Source organism: Cheilinus undulatus, linkage group 15 (genome assembly GCF_018320785.1).
Source record: "Cheilinus undulatus linkage group 15, ASM1832078v1, whole genome shotgun sequence".
Classification (NCBI taxonomy): Eukaryota; Metazoa; Chordata; class Actinopteri; order Labriformes; family Labridae; genus Cheilinus; species Cheilinus undulatus.
In genome coordinates this window covers 25,441,722-25,461,540 of record NC_054879.1, presented here as the reverse complement: position 1 = coordinate 25,461,540, position 19,819 = coordinate 25,441,722, and the positions used below count along the sequence as shown (strand labels likewise).

The 19,819-nt window shown below is 39.4% G+C and overlaps 1 protein-coding gene across 2 annotated transcripts in view; it reads left to right on the top strand.

The window, feature by feature from the left end:
- Positions 1-19,819, top strand: part of kalrna (kalirin RhoGEF kinase a) — a 220,696-nt gene that overhangs the window by 57,886 nt on the left and 142,991 nt on the right. For both annotated transcript variants that reach the window (XM_041806652.1, XM_041806651.1), the window contains exons 2-3: positions 9,663-9,737; positions 16,132-16,246. In XM_041806652.1, coding sequence (XP_041662586.1) covers positions 9,663-9,737; positions 16,132-16,246 — 190 coding nt within the window. The remainder of the gene's footprint in view (positions 1-9,662; positions 9,738-16,131; positions 16,247-19,819) is intronic.

Genomic DNA, 19,819 nt, shown 5'->3' with positions numbered 1-19,819 from the left:
ACAAGTGAAACAAATCTAGTTACCAGGCTTCCTCTTATCATAAAAAGAACAGGTGCCTCTGATATGCAAATTTGATCAGACTTAAAGACGGCAAATTTTCAGAACATGTGGTCACCTGAATTCACCCATCCCTTCTGTTGCATTTTCATGTCTACATCCACTGTGCTCAATAATTCAGGACGCTTTAGAGCATCCCTGTTCCTGACCTCTAAGGTACTGCCTTCATCTCAGAGTTTCAGAGGCTCAGACAGATCTGTAATGACTGGAGGCATTCATTCAGAGCTCTGCTGACAGCTTCATGCATTTTTTTGGGCCAAGAGAAAAAATATCCAATTTCCTCTGTAAATGAATAACTGCAACATAGTCACTTTGTCTTCTGATAATGCAATGAATAGAAGAAGCTAGAGCTACCATGTGCAGGTGATCAAAACATTTTTCTGTGATCTTATGCCCAGAGAGGAGAAGGGAGTTGTAGCCCCTAAATATGCATTTAAATGCAACTATCTCTTTTAATTTTGTAATACCATGATATGACACTGTTACCACAAAGGGCACCAAAATACTGTGATATGATATTTAGACCATATAGCCCAGGTGTAATGTATGCATAACTTCAATACAGTAGGCAGTGATATGACCACTTTAGCTTGCTACTTAAAGCCCTCCTTTTAGTGAACATATTATATAGCATACAACAAAGTAGCAAGCAACAAAGTGATTCTATGTTAAATTCTGAAATCACATGCACTTAGAAAATAAAGGTTTGTTTCTGCACATATCCTTTGCATATTGTTCACAGACAACAAGAATGATAAAGGCCTACATTTATTGACTTTTTTCTGCAAATAATATTGATTTTTGTGGACTGTTGGTGATGCAGTCAGCAGGTGCAATTAAACAGATTGTTTGCACTTTCAGACATTTAAGCAGATAAGGCATGACGCAGAGCATTCATACAAGAAAAGCTTATAAAAAATGTGATTTTTTTTTACATCAATTTTATATGTATGTCGTGCCCCCCCCCAAAAAAAAAAAAACAAAAACAAAAATGGAAGTACCAAAGTTCACTGTGGTTTCAAAGATGACACACATTTTCTCCCTGTAATGTATTGGGCTTACCTCCAAGTGTCATGTTTTAATTAAAACATCATCTCTACATTGAATAACCACCCACAACATGTTAAATACTGAGTTAGTTTCTCAGTAAAAGGCCAAAAATGCCTCAGCCCTTCCCCTGGAGCATATGTAAGAGCATGTTAAGGAAGTGATGACTTAATATCAGCAACAGCTGCATGCAACATCATCATCATTATATTGTTGTTCCTAATGAGCTGAGCAGAGCATGCTGGTGCTTCCTCTGGTACCCTGATGTATATATAAGAGACTGAGTGCTGGCTGAGGATGATAAGTGAGACAATGAGATCCACAGCTATGCTGCTAAAAGTTTAAAGTCAATAAATGTTATAGAAAAATAGCTTGTTATACTTTTATTGTCATATTTGTAAGACATTGTATTAATTAAGAATAGCCTATAGAAATTTTCCCCCTCAGTAGATTGCACAATCTTCATTTGCAACTTCAGTACTTATTCTATTTACAGACAGATTTGTCATAAAATAGAAAACAAAAAACATTCTGCAGAAAGACCAGCCATAAGCACAATTTGTGCATGAGAAATAAGCTCACTTTGAGTCAGCACTACTCTGTGAGAGATGGTTTGTTTTGCACAGTCAGAAAGAAGACAGAAGCTTGTTATCTGCAGGATTTAATGACTTTTTCACCTCTTTACTCTTCAGGGTTCTGTCAGACTTGGTCTCACATATGCACTTGCTGGGCAAGGTTGTATGGTGCTCACAGTATCTGAGCACGCCGATAAAAGCCAGTCTTTTGGTCCTCCTAGTCTTTCTATACTCTTGAGAGGTCTGGATACTGCTCAGACAGGCTGGTTGGACTCCTCTGTGACAACTTCCCTTCAGCAGATTTTAGGGTATCACTGGAAAGGCCCTGTGTCTAATGCTGATCAGCTACCAACATAATACCAGTACTAACACATACGATACCTACAATACTAAAATACAAGACATATTTTGGTTCTTTATTTCAGTACCTTACCAACCTGAACCCTGTTACTCCAAAGAAAAAGCATGACATTCTGTAAATTAAGAATTATATCTGTTTCCTTTTCTTATATGTTTGATTGGCATCTTATTTCTGAATCATTCACAATGCCAAGACGGCTTTTATTTAAGTTCCAAGTTTTAAAACACATTTTTCTCTTAAAAGTTTCAATTCAAGCATAGTTAAGGCATCAGCACTTTTTTAAAAAGAATCCTTTTAGCACCAGTGTCAGAGAAAACCCGAAACAATACCCAACCCTAATGCTGGTGTGCTCAGGAGGCGGTGAATGGGAAGGGTAAGATGCTGGATATGAGAGCAGCAGGTTATGAGGTTGCTTCCCAAACCTGATTTAGATCACTGCATACAGGGTGCCTGAGACACAGTAGTTTGAACCAGGCCTTGGGGGGCCACATGCTTTATGGAGGGGCCAGGTGGGCACAGGGGTGAAAGATACACTATATTGCCAAAAGTATTTGCTCACCTGCCTTGGCTCGCATATGAACTTGAGTGACATCTCATTCTTAATCCATAGTGTTTAATATGGCGTCGGTCCACCCTTTGCAGCTATAACAGTTTCAACTCTTCTGGGAAGGCTTTCCACAAGGTTTAGGAGTGTGTTTATGGGAATTTTTGACCATTCTTCCAGAAGCACGTTTGTGAGGTCACACACTGATGTTGGATGAGAAGGCCCGGCTCTCAGTCTCCGCTCTAATTCATCCCAAAAGTGTTCTGTCAGGTTGAGGTCAGGACTCTGTGCAGGCCAGTCAAGTTCGTCCACACCAAACTCTCTCATCCATGTCTTTATGGACCTTGCTTTGTGCACTGGTGCACAGTCATGTTGGAACAGGAAGGGGCCATCCCCAAACTGTTCCCACAAAGTTGGGAGCATGGAATTGTCAAAAATCTCTTGGTATGTTAAAGCATTCAGAGTTCCTTTCACTGGAACTAAGGGGCCAAGGCCAGCTCCTGAAAAACAACCCCACACCATAATCCCCCCTCCACAAAACTTTACACTTGGCACAATGCAGTCAGACAGGTACCGTTCTCCTGGAAACTGCCAAACCCAGACACGTCCATCAGATTGCCAGATGTAGAAGCACGATTCATCACTCTAGAGAATGCGTCTCCACTGCTCTAGAGTAAAACAAAGTATTGACAGTGGGATTATGTGATTATGGTGCACAACAGGCTCATTTCAGAGTCTGTTGAGAGATATCCACTTGTTTCATGTTAGCTGTTAGCTGTAAGTCCATCGCAATGATGGGTAGCTATGAGTTCGCAGATTTGTTGTGTTGTTGGAGTATTTCACTCTGGCATGGAATATCCGGCAGACGAGTAAACTCTTGTCTAAGTTTGTACTCTCTTTATTGTTTTGAGCAGAAGCCACTCTAATAAATAGACAGATGAACCCTAAACCTCGCTCAGGCCAAAAGGCTCGCTTGATCGTTGTCTTGAACAGAAGAGAAGAGGGAAGAGTAAAATGACCGGATGTCTGCTGCTAACTTGTGGTCGGAGGTTGAAATTACATCATAAAACAATTGCTCCCATTAAGGAAGTTATTGATTAAAAATAGTGATATATTGCCGCACTATAAAATATCTTGCTATTTAGTGTATTGATATTTTCTAACATGCCTACAGTTGAGTTTGGTCTCTGAAATAGGGCTTTTTTTCTTTTTATCCATCTGTCCTGAATAAATGGCTGAAACTTGAAGTGTTTTACCCTAAACATCAGAAAAAGGATAAAAACACAGTCAAGTAAAGACCATCTATCCATCTATTATTTGCACCACTGGTCCTGTTTGGGGTCACGGGGGACTGGAGACAATCCCAGCTGTCACAGAACAAGATGTGGGGTATTCCCTGGACTGGTCACCAGTCTATCACAGGACTGACATGTAGAGACAGAAAGGCAGTAACAGTCAATTTTAAAGTCACCAGTTCGACCAGTTAACTTAACAAGCCTGTCCTTGGACTGAGAAAAAGAACACATGCATTGATTTTAGAAAACAGCATGAATCATGGAACCACCATTTAGCCCATGAGAAAATAATCATGTAAAGTAATTTAAATAGCCAAGAAATGGCAAAAAGTAGATAACAACAGAGGGGAAACTAAAGGAATAGGAATGAGAGAAGAAAATAGAAAATCAGCTAAAATAGAGGCTAAAATTGAATGAAGTGGCTATAAAAAAGACTAGTGCAGTGTTAATTAATAAAAAGAAATAAAAGATGATAGTAGTAGGCCCAAGATGTCAGTGTTGTCTCCCTACATCCTCCATCTTCCTCCCTCTTTTCTCTCTTATCTCCTCCTTCCAGTTGATGGATTGTCAACACTTAATGTCAAGGCCACTGAGGAGACGAGGCTGTGTGTGTGTTTGTGTGTGTGCTATGGGACAAAAATGTCACATTTTCTGTCAGAGTATAAAGCCAGTCCCCACCGTTGAACTATTTAACTTTGAGGGTAAGACGTGGCTTTAGGTTGGGCTTAAACTTTGCATAGCACAGTGATTTAGAGAAGCATTAGATTAACATTTCTCAGGGAGGCACAAAGTCTGCATGCAGAAGATTTTGATGCTTGGGATGATGTCAGCAGAGGACTGGGGAGTGGAAACCTTCCTCTCTCCTTTCTTTCAGAGATGAATCACAGGGGGTAGGATGAATTACTCCCCTAGCTAATTTCTCATTGGCCTGGCTTGAGATCCAAAGCATTTATAACATTTATTCTTCACTATGAGCCTTGTACTATTATTTATATTGCCATACTTTATCATTTTGTTGTCTTCTCTAAATGATGGTCTACTTGTAGTGTCAAATAGTCTAATTCTTAAAAAAAAAAAGTCATAGAATAAATTCTGTTCTTCTGGGAAAGTCAATGCAGTTAAAATGCTTTGAAAAGTTGAGTAAATTAACATTTCTGTCAATGAAATCTGGTTTAGGAGGAATGCAAATCTGCCTGTGTGGGTGTTTGCATTTTATATCTTTCTGCAGGTGTGTTTGACTTATTGACAGTTGAACCATTTGCATAATCCTCTTTATCACTCCTGTCTCCCTTTTCCTGGTGTGGATCAACAGTTCAAAGAAATAACGACATAAAGAGAGACTGAAAAAGAGACATAGAAAGAATTTAAAAGCACAGTATAACAGCTAGAAAGGTATAATACCCTTTAAACCCACAGTGAGAATATTCTGCTACCAGGAGGCCTTTGAAAGAGGGTGAACAGAGATGCTGCATCCATCTCCATATTTTACTTTCAGAGCTTAAATAAGAAGTCTGTTCAATAAAGTGCAATCTACAAGGAGCATTGACTATGGGCTTTATTAATAGCACTAAAGCAATTAGTCCATAGTAGCATGAATTTGAATGTGAGGGTGCAATAAGCTTGTGCTATAAAGAAAGAGGCTGGGGTGGAGGAGGTGATACCTTAAACTAATGCTAAGCTTCATTTATATATGCTAGGAATTTAAAGTCTGATTTGATACAGGTAAGGATCAAATGGCACTGACTGGTTGATTTTAGAAAGAATGTCTATTGGTCAGCATAGAACAATGGCCAACCTTTAGTCTGACTCGTGATCATGTACACGATTTTCCAGTTGTGTTATAGAGACAATAAAAGAAGTCCTAGGCACCAAATATTGAATATTTAATGTTTTTGTCACCAAAAATTTACACTTTTGTTTAAAAGTGTTTCTGTTGATAACCAAAAAATGACACTTCTATGGTTTCAAAACATAAAATCAGTAAGCATTGAAATATATAAAAAATGACAGTCTTCAGTGCATGTTTTTATCCGAACCAAAGACAGACAGCTTCCTTTGTCTCTTTAGATGTCATAATTTGATTTTCTACATTATTGGACTGATGAGTCACAGTGGCTCAGAAGCCTCCTCTTTCTATACTAAATTGTAGCAGAAAAAGCAGCTGTTGTTGGCAGCAGCCTCTTGCTCTCCTCTTTCTATTGTTTCATTCCCTGGAAAACCAACTGTATATCTATGCAAATCACTTCAGATTAGAATACAAAGACAGACAAACTCAGACTAATCTGTTCTGGGCTGGAAACCGCTCCAGTCTCTCCAAACTTCAATCTGTGTCTCCATTGTGACAGCACTTTGAAGAAACCACATACAGCTGAAGCAGCTTGTTGTGGTTTTTCAGATCCATCATTAGCATAACTATGGTCATTCCAGTCCTCATTAGACCTTTGTTTTTAAACTGGGCTATAAAAGAGAAAAGATACTGTCCAGAAGAGTGCTGTTTGAACATTTAAGGTTGCTTTATAGTGAGATTAGCCTCCTGCTAATGTATATATGTCCTACCTCTATTGAAGAAACATAAAAACAAATATTATTCTGCATTCTAGCTTTTATGAAAAGAAACCAAAAACATTTAAAGCTGACTGATAATGTCAGATAAACAGAATGTTTATGAGTGGCACAAGAGGTTCTGCTGTGATGCTCCTTTTTCAGTAAAGAGAAAAACATCAAGAACATGCTGTCTTTTGTCTGACAGAGAGGTCAAAGTTCAAATGTGTTTACATCGCCTCTTGTTCCCTACAGTGTTGCTCAGACACTGACAGCCTGCAGCCTGCTGCCAATCAGACACACACACCAGTGTGCCTTTACATGGCTCACATACATAAAAGCATTTTATATTTTCCTGTTTTATTCTTTTAAGGCCAGAAAAACAAGAAAATAAATGTAAAATAATGTTCAGACGGTTGGAAAAGGTTTTAAAATTTGTTATCAACTGAAGTTTGGACATATAAATCTGTAGTTTATTTGAAACAAGGAGGCAAAGCAACTTTTTGAAGAGCCACAATCAGGAAAATTTGCTCCTACTTCAATAGCTCAGTTCTGTTACATGGGATTACATGAGTTCTCTTAATGAAAAATCCCAACCCAGATATCTAGAATATTTTCAACTGCTTAGTTTTAAGTCATGAAAAGTGTTACACTTTGACCCTATAGAGCAGCAAGAGATAGAATGTAGTAGGCATTTGCCACTCGATTTGATCGGATTGAGCTGATCGAACAGCAGCTATAGCTTCATCCATACTAATCTCCTCACAGGGCACCATGGTTTACAGGCTTGCAGTTTAACTAAACTCAACTGTAGCTACTGCATTGTTTCCCTCAAATGATGCTGATTGGTCTGGTCTATGGCTCACCAGGAATTATCATATCAGATTGTAGCTTTGCGAAGCCAGTGGATCAGCAGATTCCATGTCTGTCGTCATGCAGATACATATTGCAAAGCTCCAATGTGAAATGATTGTGCCAGGTTTGAAAAAATTGACCCGACCAATCAGCATCATTTGAAGAAAATGAGGTGGTAGCTTCAGGCGAGGTTTTCTTGTACCGGAAGCAGGTAACAATGGCTGATGGTAGTGTAGCGATTAAAATGGATATACCTGTAATATAACGGCAGTTTTATCAGAACTGGACCACATTTCTTCAGAAGAGCAAAGAACCACACAGAAGGCTTGCCATTGCAGAAAACATATGTCTCACTCTTCTCCTGACTTGCTTCTATATACGCTCTAAAGAGAGTTACAGGTGGGATCTGGTTGTACTGTATGCTGGTATACGTACAATGTCTGGTGGAGCAGTTAGCTCAGACGTAGCTATAGTGGCAGACTCTATCAGATCTGGACAGTATATGTTTATTAGAAGAGCAGCAATGAACCACACTGGAAAAGATGTTTTTACACTTCTCCTGAATTGCCTCGGCATGAGTTTGATCCACCAACTACCTCCACTGTTAAAGAAGCTTGCCTGCTGAGCTCATGTTACCTACTGGAGCTGCACTTGTCTACTACCTAATTTTGTCTTGTCACTGACTGGCTGTCATTAATGTGACAGACAGAAGGTTCCTTGTGTATCATCTTGCTGTATGTTTATTGGTGTCGTTGTTTACTCATGTTTAGCATCTTTACCTGGTGCAAGTCAAGTCATCCTTCTTTATTGGCATATTTCACATATCTCTTCTTGAAATTTGTACAAATGCCCACTCTGTGCTCCTTCCAGTGTTGTAGTGCTCTAAAGTCTTTGAGTGTTACCTTCAAAAGGGATACAGATTCACATGTTGGTCTTGCACAATTTAGATGGAATCTTTTCAGTCCAACCCCGAACATCTTATTAGGGATTTAGACAGTTTACTCTGTCTGTGCTGGGCACTGCCCTACTCTAGCCTGGAAATCCCCCATTAAGGGTACTGTGGTGGTAAAATGTACTAGCAGTTTGTACAGCTTAACACTCTACCAATTTATAATTTAGATGCCAAAACTTGTTAAAATATTCAAAAAAATGTTAAAATGATACATGGTAAACCTATATCACTCAAACTTTTTACGATAATGCTAAAATTGAACCAAGAATATAATAAAACACGTGTGGAAACTCAAGCCTTCCCAAAAGTTGGGACAAAGACTTAGGACGTAGCTAAAGGGCTAATTTGCTGGTTCTTTTTTATGCACATTCAATAAAAAATAGCAAAATGACAACATTTTCAGTGTCAAAACTCATAATTTTTTTTTTTTATGAATAAATTGAGCTTATTTCATCTTTTCTGAATTTCATGACTTCAAATTTTGTAAATATTACACTCAGCATCAACCGTTTTTGGTAATCAGGACTATAGATGCAAGAAAATAATGAAATAAGTGAAAAATCAGTGCACAATAATTACCATATGAATGCAATGGCAGCTCACATTTGAAACCAAGAAAAAAAAAATGAATGTTATCGTAAATTTATTTATGATCCTCCTTTTATCTACAAGACTGCTAAAAAAATATTTGTATGTAAAATTTGAATAAAAATACTGTTTTTTTCTGATATTCAACCTCTTTTGTAATGTCAAAGATGGAACAAAATGTTAAAATTAGAGGGCCAGACTTGGTCAGAACTGCTTTCTCCCCATTTTTCTCCCGATCTGTATCCTGAGATAGATTCTGCCGACTTAGCGTTCTTACTGAGGAATGTTCTTGGAATTTGTGTGTCTGAATATGTGCGTATGAATGTGCCAGGACAGTGTACCACATGCACAGACACAGACACAGCAGGACACGGACATTTGTGCTTGTTTTCTACTGCGAAAGAGAGAGAGAGAGGTGTGGAGGTAGAGAGAGCATTACAAACAATAGAGGGGAGGGAGAGATTTTATAACATGACAGACGGGTGACCAGATGAACTGAGAGGAAAATAAAAGTGACAAGAGGAGGGAAATAACAGACATGAAGAGAATACAAAGGATCTATTAATGTATATTAACTGTATTTGTTCTCGACTGTACACACATGACTCTACAAAGTAACCAGAAAAACACTTTAACATGCCGCTCTATGGATTCCTCACTGGTAATAGATGTTTATAAGGCTTGTTAATGTGCTACTGTGTGTTAAAATCCAAAGAAAAAGAGCAGACTTGAATAAAAGTTCTCTGTGCGTGTGGGTGTGGGCTCTCTCTCACAGGAATGTTGATCTGATAATGGGATTAATACTAAACTCTCCTCTGACTGACTCGTTCTCTGTTTTTCTCCGCAGGGTCGTTGAGGACTGAAGGCATCAAAGCGTCTGATGTTCTTCCCGTCTTAAAGGAGAAAGTCGCCTTCGTTTCAGGTGAGCGTATCCCTGAGCTGTTTGAAGCTAAATCCTGCCCACTGATGTGTCTGAGCCTCCTGATGTCCCAATATAATCACAAGAGACTCAGGAACCCTGCATAAAAACAGGGCTGTCAAGTGGCATTTTTCAATGTTACATGTTTAAAATTAAATTATTTGTAAATGTTGACTTTAAGACTGATCATTTAAATGACTGCTGCACTGATACACCAGTGTACTCGGAAACCATGACCTATAGTGCCTAAAGGTGTTCCCCCCTTGGGTGTTTTACCCTTTTATTGAAAATCAATAAAGGTCGATATAATTTGGCTTTGTTGACAAAAAGTATTTAAAAAAACTCTTTTCAATATCAAAGTGAAATCAGATTGAGTTCAGTGAAGTCAATCATCAAGAAATGAAAGGAATATGACACATGGGTGTATCTGGTTAGATCAGACCATACTCACCAACTGAGTGACCTTGCAAGAAGGAGACGAGTGAGAGACGCCACCAAGACACTTAGGACTACTCTGAAGGAGTTACAAGCTTCAGCAGCTGGGATGGGAGAGACTCTGCATACAACAACTGTTGTCCGGGTTTTTCAGCAGTCAGAGCTTTATGGAAGAGTGGTAAAAAGAAAACCACTGTTGGGGACTCCATTGTCAAGTGGAAAAAAGGTCTTGGGTCTGATGAGACCAAAATGGTGCTTTTTCGCCATCAGACAAGATGTCATGTTTAAAAGACATCAAACACTGCACATCACCACAAATGCACCATCCCCACTGTGAAGCACAGTGGTAGCAGCATCATGCTGTGGGGCTGCTTAGCAGCCGGCCCTGGAAGGCTCATAAAGGTAGAGGGTAAATGAATGCAGCAAAATTGAAAATCATGGAGAGCAATCTTATTCAGTCTGACAGAAAACTACAACCTGGGACAAGATTTACTTTCCAGTAACATAGTGAGTCGAAGCATACAGCGAAAGCTATGCAATTTAGACTAATAAATGTTTTGGAATGGCCAAGACCTCAACCCAATGGAGAATTTGTGGCTGGATTTGTAGAGGGCTGTTTACGCCTGACCCCTGTGCAACCTGACAGAGCTTGAGCAGTTTAGCAAAGAAGAATGGAGAAAATTTGCAGTGTCTAGATGTGCAAACCTGACTGAGACCTATCCACACTCAGTGCTGTGTTTGCAGCCAAATGTGCATCTGCTAAATACTGACACTAAGCGGGTGAATATTTATGCACATGTGATCCACAGGTTAAACTATCAGAATTTAAGGAGCTTGTCTTACCACTTAGAGTCAACCTTATTATGCTAAAATGTGGTCTTTACACACAAACGCCTGATGATTCAAGAAGAATCAGGTCCTGACATTGTCCTGGTTTGTCCTTTTACACATTGAGCCAACAACAGGAGATTGTTTAGTATGTGTCAGACACAATCTCAACTACTTGAAACCTCAGGCATGTTCTGATGAGAGGGAGAGTCTGTGCAGCAGGAGGACAAGGATGATAACTGCTCATGCATTGATATAAATAGAACATGTGTTTAGGCTATTAACTGTACACAGAGATAGATGATGCATTTCCACGTCCTCCTGTTGGCAAAAAGGAAGCCAAAATAGCCTGTTCCCATCAGCTGGTGCTGACATTCTCTACATTTAGAGACAGAGACTATACAGCCTTAGTACTGACATCCTTCTCCTGACAGGTGTATTGCCACCCATTGCTGCACTGGCTGCAACATAGATGGTTCGAACTTTAGGCTACATTTGCACTCCCCAGTGGTTACGGAGAATCTCTTTCTTGACCGCATGGTGTCATTATAATTGTTTTACTGTTCTCAGTAGCATCTGAGCCTCCCTGAACTTTATAAATATAAAAAAAGGTTTTATATTTTCTGCCTCTAATGAATACCGAAAACACACACAACATCGCACCACTTTATTCTGCACCTATAAAAAGTTTAGTAGGTTGAAAATATGTAATCATGATCATTTAATGGAGCCTAAACATGTGACACCTAACTGTGACTGCGACTTCAGACATCAGGACTAGCTTGATCCTGGTTCTAAAAGCTCCCTAATCCAGTGCCAGTCATGGAAACCTGCAGGGCTGTAGGAAAGATCACCTGTTTCGACTGGGACTTGCTCACCTCCTGAGACAGGAAGCATGCAGGAATAACCATCAGAGGTTCTTCACACCCTGAGCATGACTGATGTGAACTTCCCCCTCCGGCAGCGTCTGGGGTCAGCGTGCGCCAAAACAAGCAGAGAGAGCAGACACATCAAGTGTTTCTCTCTGCAGGCCGTCACACTCACACTGACTCTGAACAAACAAGAGCGTACATCACATCACCTCGTCTGTTAACCCTGTTATGAGGACAATCTGGACAGCCTGAAATAGACCAGACTAGCAGACATTATGTAGTCTGTAACAACAAGAGTTAATGCTGATGATGACCTGTTCAATATGACAGAAGCGGATTAAACGTCAGGATAAAAACCCAAGTATTTTATGTTTTAATACAAGGACTCAACGCCTGTAGCAATACCACTGAACCCAGTGGTAATGCTTTAAAGAAAACTAAACAAAGAAACACTGAGTGAGTTTACATCCGCACTAATTAACCAATTATTATCTGATTTTTGGAATTACCTCATAATTTCAAAACAGCATAACTGGATATTGTGAAGGTTTATTAACACACCTAGCTTTTTGCCCAATAATCACATAATCAATAGCACGAAAAAATTTCAAATGCATTGGGAAGCAGCATTTTTGCAATGAAGATCGAATGAAATGCTCATGAAATGCTCATTATACATTCTTCGACCACTTTATTAGGTACATCTTGCTAAGGACGTGTTGGACCCCCTTTTGCCTTCAGAACTGCCTTCATTCTTTGTAGTATAGTTTCAACAAGGTGTTGGAAACAATCCTCAGAGATTTTGGTCCATTTTGACATGATAGCATCACAGAGTTGCTGCAGATTTGTCAGCTGCAGATCCATTATGTAAATCTCCCGTCCCATCACATCCCAAAGGTGCTCTATTGGATTGAGATCTGGTGGCTGTGAAGGCCATTGGAGTACAGTGAACTCACTGTCATGTTCAAGAAACCAGTTTAAGATGATATGAGCTGGGACATGGTGCATTATCCTGCTGGAAGTATCACAGAGTGATGGAAGGAGTGGGGGGAAAGGTTAACTTAGACCAAAGCTGATGCTTTCTGATGTAAGTTTGTTTCTTTTTCCTGTACAAAGAGGCAATGTAAGGAAGGAGAACACTATTACCCATGTTTTGCACACGAAAAAACTCCCACATAAATGCAAGCAAATGTATAGCCGACACCAACCCCAAGAGGTGAGAGGACAAGTTTCTGCAAGTTTCCTTTTTCTTTTGTCTTTACAGTCCCATAACTTTATTTGAAAATTCAAGTGACATTGCTTCAGCTCACATATTCTTAAAGGCCAGGTTATCCTGAAAAAGGAATGTTTAGAGCTTGACTGTGCACCAAAGGGTTGATGTCTTACAAGCTTTTTAAGACAATAAGTGCAGGCGAAACAAAATTGTTAAAAAATTAGCATAAGACTCAGAGGGTTAGTAAAAATATATTAATTAGAATAAAACTGTAACACAGTATTAACATTCTTGAAACCTATCAGATATTTTCTTGTTAAATTAACAACTGCAACTCTGCACATTGTGTTTCCTGAAAGGCAAATTTTCTTTTGGAAAGGGATTAAATTTGATCACTCCATAAAGAGACGTAGCTGCTATTTTATGAAAGAATCTCTTGATATTTATTGAGAATTTTAATGACATGAATAAAGAATATTACTCAGTTAAAAATCTGTAATAATTATGTTTCTTTTTAGAAACTTGTCAACTTGTTTAATATAAGTAATGGCTGCTTTTTGTCTAATGTGATACCGGCAGAATTACAATTTGGCTTATGTATTTTTTACATACATTGTAATATTTTTTATATTTGATATTTAAAACTCAAAACTTAATCAATTCATCATGAATATAAGGAAGATAATCACTTTTGCAAGAACAAGTGAAATTAGGAACAATCCCACCACTAAGTTAGATTGAACTCAAAATTGAGAAAATGTTGCACTTCCATTTTGACTATAGGGTCTTGTTGCAGTATTGTTATGAGATGTGTTTACCACTTAGCAGGATATTTGTTGTTCCATTTTTTAAGATTTCAGCATTTTTACTGCTGTTTTCTTTTCAAATTGTAGCTCTGTGCACCAGTTAAAAAGTATCTTTGAATTTTAAAGAGAGAGCGAGAGAGAGAGACCTCAGGGAACATAAGTGAGACATAGAGAGAGAGAAAGCATGTAAAAGGACCGAGTGCCAACAACAATCTGTCATCAAGATTCCTCCTTAGATTACAGCAGCGTACTCCCTCCCAAATCACACACACACACACACACACAGAGCGATTTTCCACGTCTGAGCAGCACTTTCATAAACTGTGTGGTTTGTGTTTCTAACATTAATCTAACCAAAACATCTCTGCACACATAATTCATCACAGAGAGGCAGAGGAAAAAGAGGGCTTGTATTTGGGACGGCTGTCGGAGCGTAAAGAAGAAACTGAGCTCAGTGATGAAGCAGTGATGGAGTTATGTTACTGATACAAAGATATGAGAGCTATTGGGGGGAGCTAATGTGCAGATTAACACTGATACAGTCACAATGGAGTGACACTGGGTTCAGACTAGACCTGTTATTTTCTTATTGATTGTGCTCTTCTTATTCAGACATGCAACAATGACTTTGGCTATGGTTGAGCGATAATAAGGTAAAACAAATCTACTTTTAATGCCCTCATCACTGGATTTCTACAGCACGTTCAGGCTTCTGCAAAAGAGATGTTACAAACAGTTATTAGTAAAAACAGTGTAAAGTAAAATAAGTAACTGCATGAATATTCACCCCCTTCAAGTCCTTATTTAGTAGTCACCTTTGGCTGCAATCACAGCACTGAGTCTGTGTGGATAGGTCTCAGTCAGGCTTGCACATCTGGACACTGCAAATTTTACTCCATTCTTCTTTGCTAAACTGCTCAAGCTCTGTCAGGTTGCACAGGAATCAGGCGTGAACGGCCTTCTACAAATCCAGCCACAAATTCTCTATTGGGTTGAGGTGTTGACCACTCCAGAACATTCATTTGTATTTAAACCATTTCAGTGTAGCTCAAATAGGCTCATTGTCTTGCTGGAAAGTAAATCTTGTCCCAGGTTGTTTAAATCTCTGTCAGACTGAATAAGATTGTTCTCCAGGATTTTCCTATATTTGCCACATTCGTTTTACCCTCTACCTTTATGAGCCTTCCAGGGCCGGCTGCTGAGATGCATCCCCACAGCATGATGCTGCCACAACCATGCTTCATACTGGGAATGGTGCATTTGTGGTGATGTGCAGTGTTTGGCGTCTTGTCTGATGGCCCAAAAAGTACCATTATGGTCTCATCAGACCAAAGAACTTTCTTCCACGTGGCCATGGATTCTCCCACATGCCTTTTGGTGAACTCTAGCCAAGATTTAGTCTGAGTTTTCTTCAACAGTGGCTTTCTCTCTGCCACTCTCCCACAAAGATTGAAGAACCCAGCCAGCAGTTGTTGTATGCAGAGTCTCTCCCATTGCAGCTGCTGAAGCTTGTAACTGCTTCAGAGTAGTCATAGGTATCTTGGTGGCCTCTCTCCCTAGTCTCCTTCTTGCACAGTCACTCAGTTGGTGAGGACAGCCTGATCTAGGCAGATTTACACAAGTCATATTCCTTCCATTTCTTGATGATTGATTTCACTGAACTCTAGGGAATGTTCAGTGCCTTTGAAATGTTTTTGTATCCATACCCTGACTTATACTTTTCAATAAACTTTCTCTGAGTTGCTTGGAGTGTCCTTTTGCTTTCATGGTGTAATGGTAGCCAGGACTATATATTAACCAGTGACTGAACCTCCCAGACATACCACACTCTATACTACAATCACTTGAGACACATTCAGAGCACTCGGGTGATCACCATTTCTCTAATTGGCTGGACCTCTGTTAAATCAGGTCAGTCACTTTAAAGGGGGTGGATTTATGCAGTCACTTATTTTACATTACGTATTTTTGTTTAATTGGCATTGCTTTGTAGAAATCTGTTTTCACTTTGACATTAAAGAGTGTTTTGGGGTTTTTTTGGTCAAAAGAGCCACATTTTATTGACCATGATTGATTTATTAAATCAATAAAAGGGTAAAATATCCAAGGAGTGAATACTCATTATAGGCACTGTGTTAGAAAGACATCTCTGCTGTTGCTTTCACCCTTATTTCTAAAGATGAAGCGTATTTTTAATCTGTATGAAGCATTAAACGTAAGTATTGTACTTTTCACATATGCAGGTGGGCGAGACAAAAGAGGAGGACCAATCCTGACATTTCCTGCCAGGAGTAACCATGACCGAATAAAACAGGAAGACCTGAGGAGGCTGGTGACCTACCTGTCCACTGTTCCCAGGTATGGACATTACTAGCACACAGAAAACAAGCATTAATTGTAAAGGATTTTAGATATTACCTAGTGATGTCTATTTCAAATAGTTACTCAGAAGTAACTGGCACTTATTTGAGGAAAACTCCAATCTTTAACCAAGAGACATGGATGTACATCTGAGTTTGTTAGCATGATGCTAACACATAATGGAAATTACCATAACAGGCTAACAGATTAAGCATGGCTTTGCACAAATGGTAACTTGTGTCACCAATGTTACTGCTTTCCTCTATTTGTGAGATGATCATGGTGAATTATTCCTATAGCTATGGTCTTTATTGTCAGTATGAGCTTTATTTAAGGAACTTTCCCATTCAGAAACATGCCTCAGGACATTACCATTTAGTGAAAGACTCTGTAGTAACAGATACAAAGAGGAAGGAGAGGATGCTGAAGTGCCTGCCGAGTGTTTCAGTGCTGTCCCCGCTATAGAATCAAACACTCCTTTCTTCTCCATCCCAGCAGCAGAGAGTGAGCAGTGTTTGATTTGCCTCAGCATGAAAGCTGCAGTGTTTGTCGCAGACAGCAGAAGTCTGTCACACTTCACTTCAAGCCAATTTATTCCTGCTGCCTCTAAGCACAGTTTAAGGATCTTACAAGGATGAGCTGGCCGACTGAAAACTGATCAATAAACATCGATGGTCTTTATGAGGATTTAGACCATCAGTTTTTAAGACCGATTCCATATCTCAACCAGTTTGAAGTAGACTCATCAGCAGAGGCAGGGCAAAAGATTATTTACTTACAAATATGAAGATGACACATGGTTTATTGTAACTATACATCCATGCCAGCAGAAATATACCTGACACAAGCTTTGTGGTCATGCTTCTGAGCTCATTTTTGATGATTAACAGGCTTTATGAGAGGAAGTTGTATTTTAAAGTATTTCTTGATGTGTCAAGCAACCCAAGCCTAGAAAAAGCAGTTGGGTTTCTTCAGTGCTAAGCTCGGGCAGTTTTATGGGACATGGACTCAAGCTTGCATAGCACTTTTCTAATCATCTGACTACTCAAACTGCTTTTTTCACCACACATCACACTTCCCCATTCACTCCATTCAAACGCTGATGGCAAAAGCTGCTATGAGGCCATCAGTGATGCAGTTGATGCAGCAGTGGGAGCAACTGTGGTCAAGTGTTTCGCCCAGGAACACGGTGACATGTGACTGTAGGAACTGGGGGTCTAACCCCTGATCTTGCAGCTGAAAGGCTACTTACTAAACCACATTTGCCCCCCCCCATATGAAATACCCTGTACAAAAACTTTTATAGTACATGCTGTAAAGTCCAAGAGTTACAAAAAAGGAGGTCAAACCCTCATCATGTAGGCTATAGGTGGAGGATAATTCAAAGACAGCAGCAGAAAGAAAGGGGATGTCAGCAAATTTACAGTACTCAGCACCACAGAAAGGTTAAAGAAATATGTGGAAATCATCAAGCAGGAACAGCAACAGTCCTGCCTTTCCTTAGAAAGTCTGAGAGAGGAGGAGAAGCTGCAAAATAACCCAGAGCAGAGCAGGCAACAGTGACAACAGAATGACACTTATTCAGTCAGAATAAAGGAGGAGCTGGGGTGGAGGAGGGTCGCAAAAAGTGGCCTGCAGAGGGAGCAACAATGCATAGCCAGGCTAGAGCAAGTTTAATATGGCAGCATGACTGCAATTAGCCAATAGCATGCTTAGAGCGAATCAGCTGGCCGTCAGCTGATGAGAGCTTGCGTGAGAACAGCTGATCTCAATTATATACAGTATAATTAACACTTGATTAATAAACATGTTCAGTATTTATGATCAGAAACCCTGCTGTGTGCGGGAAACACTATTGACAGCCAAGCAAGCATGAGTAGAATTTTCTGGTAAAAAGAAAATTTAATTAATTAGGAAGCAAGCTGACTGAAGGAGGAAGCACAACAAACACAGCCATGGCAAGAATAGTAATAGTGAAGCATGAAGTTAGATTGATGAAAGAAATGAAGGAGCAGCTTGTTGATTTGCTGATAACTTAAGTATTTTAACAACCTATCCTGTAGAACCTTGGTTCCCAACCTGGGGTTGGGGCCCCCTTGGGGGGCGTGAAGGCCTGTCTGCCCTGAAGTTGTTAGAATTAGGTTCACCATTCAAAACACAAATGGATGGTTCATACAACATTCTTTAGGTAGTAAAACTTATTTTTAGGGCTATTTTGTTTGGCTTTAAAAAATGAAAACTGTTTTGATGTATTTTTTTTTTTTTTTACAGTAATATGTAACATCTTTTTTGTGTGTGTCCTGGAGCGCTGCAGCTCATCTCAGATATGTGAAGAGAGAGCTCAAAGGAAAAAGGGTTCAGAACCACTTCTGTGGAATATAACAAATTGTACTGACAAGGAGAGGTGCTGGATCGAAATTGCACATTTAGGTTATTTACACTGAAGTTGTGTTTGCAGCATTTGTACTTGTGAGAGTGGAGACTCTAAATGTTGGTGAATAAATCTGGAGGCTGCATGAAGGAGGTCTGTCACATTTTCAAAATAGGTTGATCTTTTAGCCTGTGCCATGCTTAAAGGATGTCATTTTTCATGGATTTTAAACTTTTTGTCTGGCTTTTGTCAAATTAGATATATCCTTAGTAAGTTGAGCTTACAAAGACTTGAAACAAGTGACTTTAACTGGTGAATTTCTGACAAAGAGTGCTTAGTTGCTTTAAATTTGGCTGCACACAGAAATCATTTCCAAACTCCTGCCATTGTGAGCACTCAAGGGTAGGCTGATGTCCAGAATTTGTTGTCATCTGCTAAAAGCTCTGCATTGATAAACTTATGTATAGGGAAATCAAAACAAAATCCATAAATCTTTGAATAGGAAGCTTTTCATTTAATAACTCAATGATCAGTGCAACCAGAGTGCCTTTGAATGCAACAGTGGGGAGAGTCAGTTCCTGCAGCTGCATACAGACACTGCTGTGCATGTTAACATATTCACCTGGCACTAGAACACAGTGTGATTGAAGCAAAGTCGCTCTAAATCTCTCTAATCGTTTGATCCCTATCAGCCCCGCTCTGATTCCTCCTGCTAATCAGGCTGCTGTTTTCATGGTGACGAGTGGAGTTTATGATTCCCTCAGGCAGATTATAATAGATGTGGTTTTGTTGAATTTGTATTAATAGAGGGTGTGTGTTGAGTGGAGGTAATTGCAGTATATTTTTATTCTCCAATCAGCAGCTGCAGCTGAATTAAAGGCTCATTAGACTCAAGCATAAACAGCTGGCTCTGCATTGATTTCTAAGCAGTGCCTTTTCACGAAGTCAGGCGAGATCTGCTCAAAAGTGTCAGACTATGGCATGTTCAGGGAAGATATTCTGACTATACTGTCCTAAACTTTAATTTTGCACAGCTAAAATCGACTCCTAGAATCTCACCCTTGACTCAGTAATTGTAAACATATTTATGCAGCATTCATGATATGATACAGCCTTAGTATAGGGCAAAATGTACAGTAAATTTGCATCTAAATCTGCTATCTTTAATGTATTGTGATTCTTTATATTGCATTTACTAA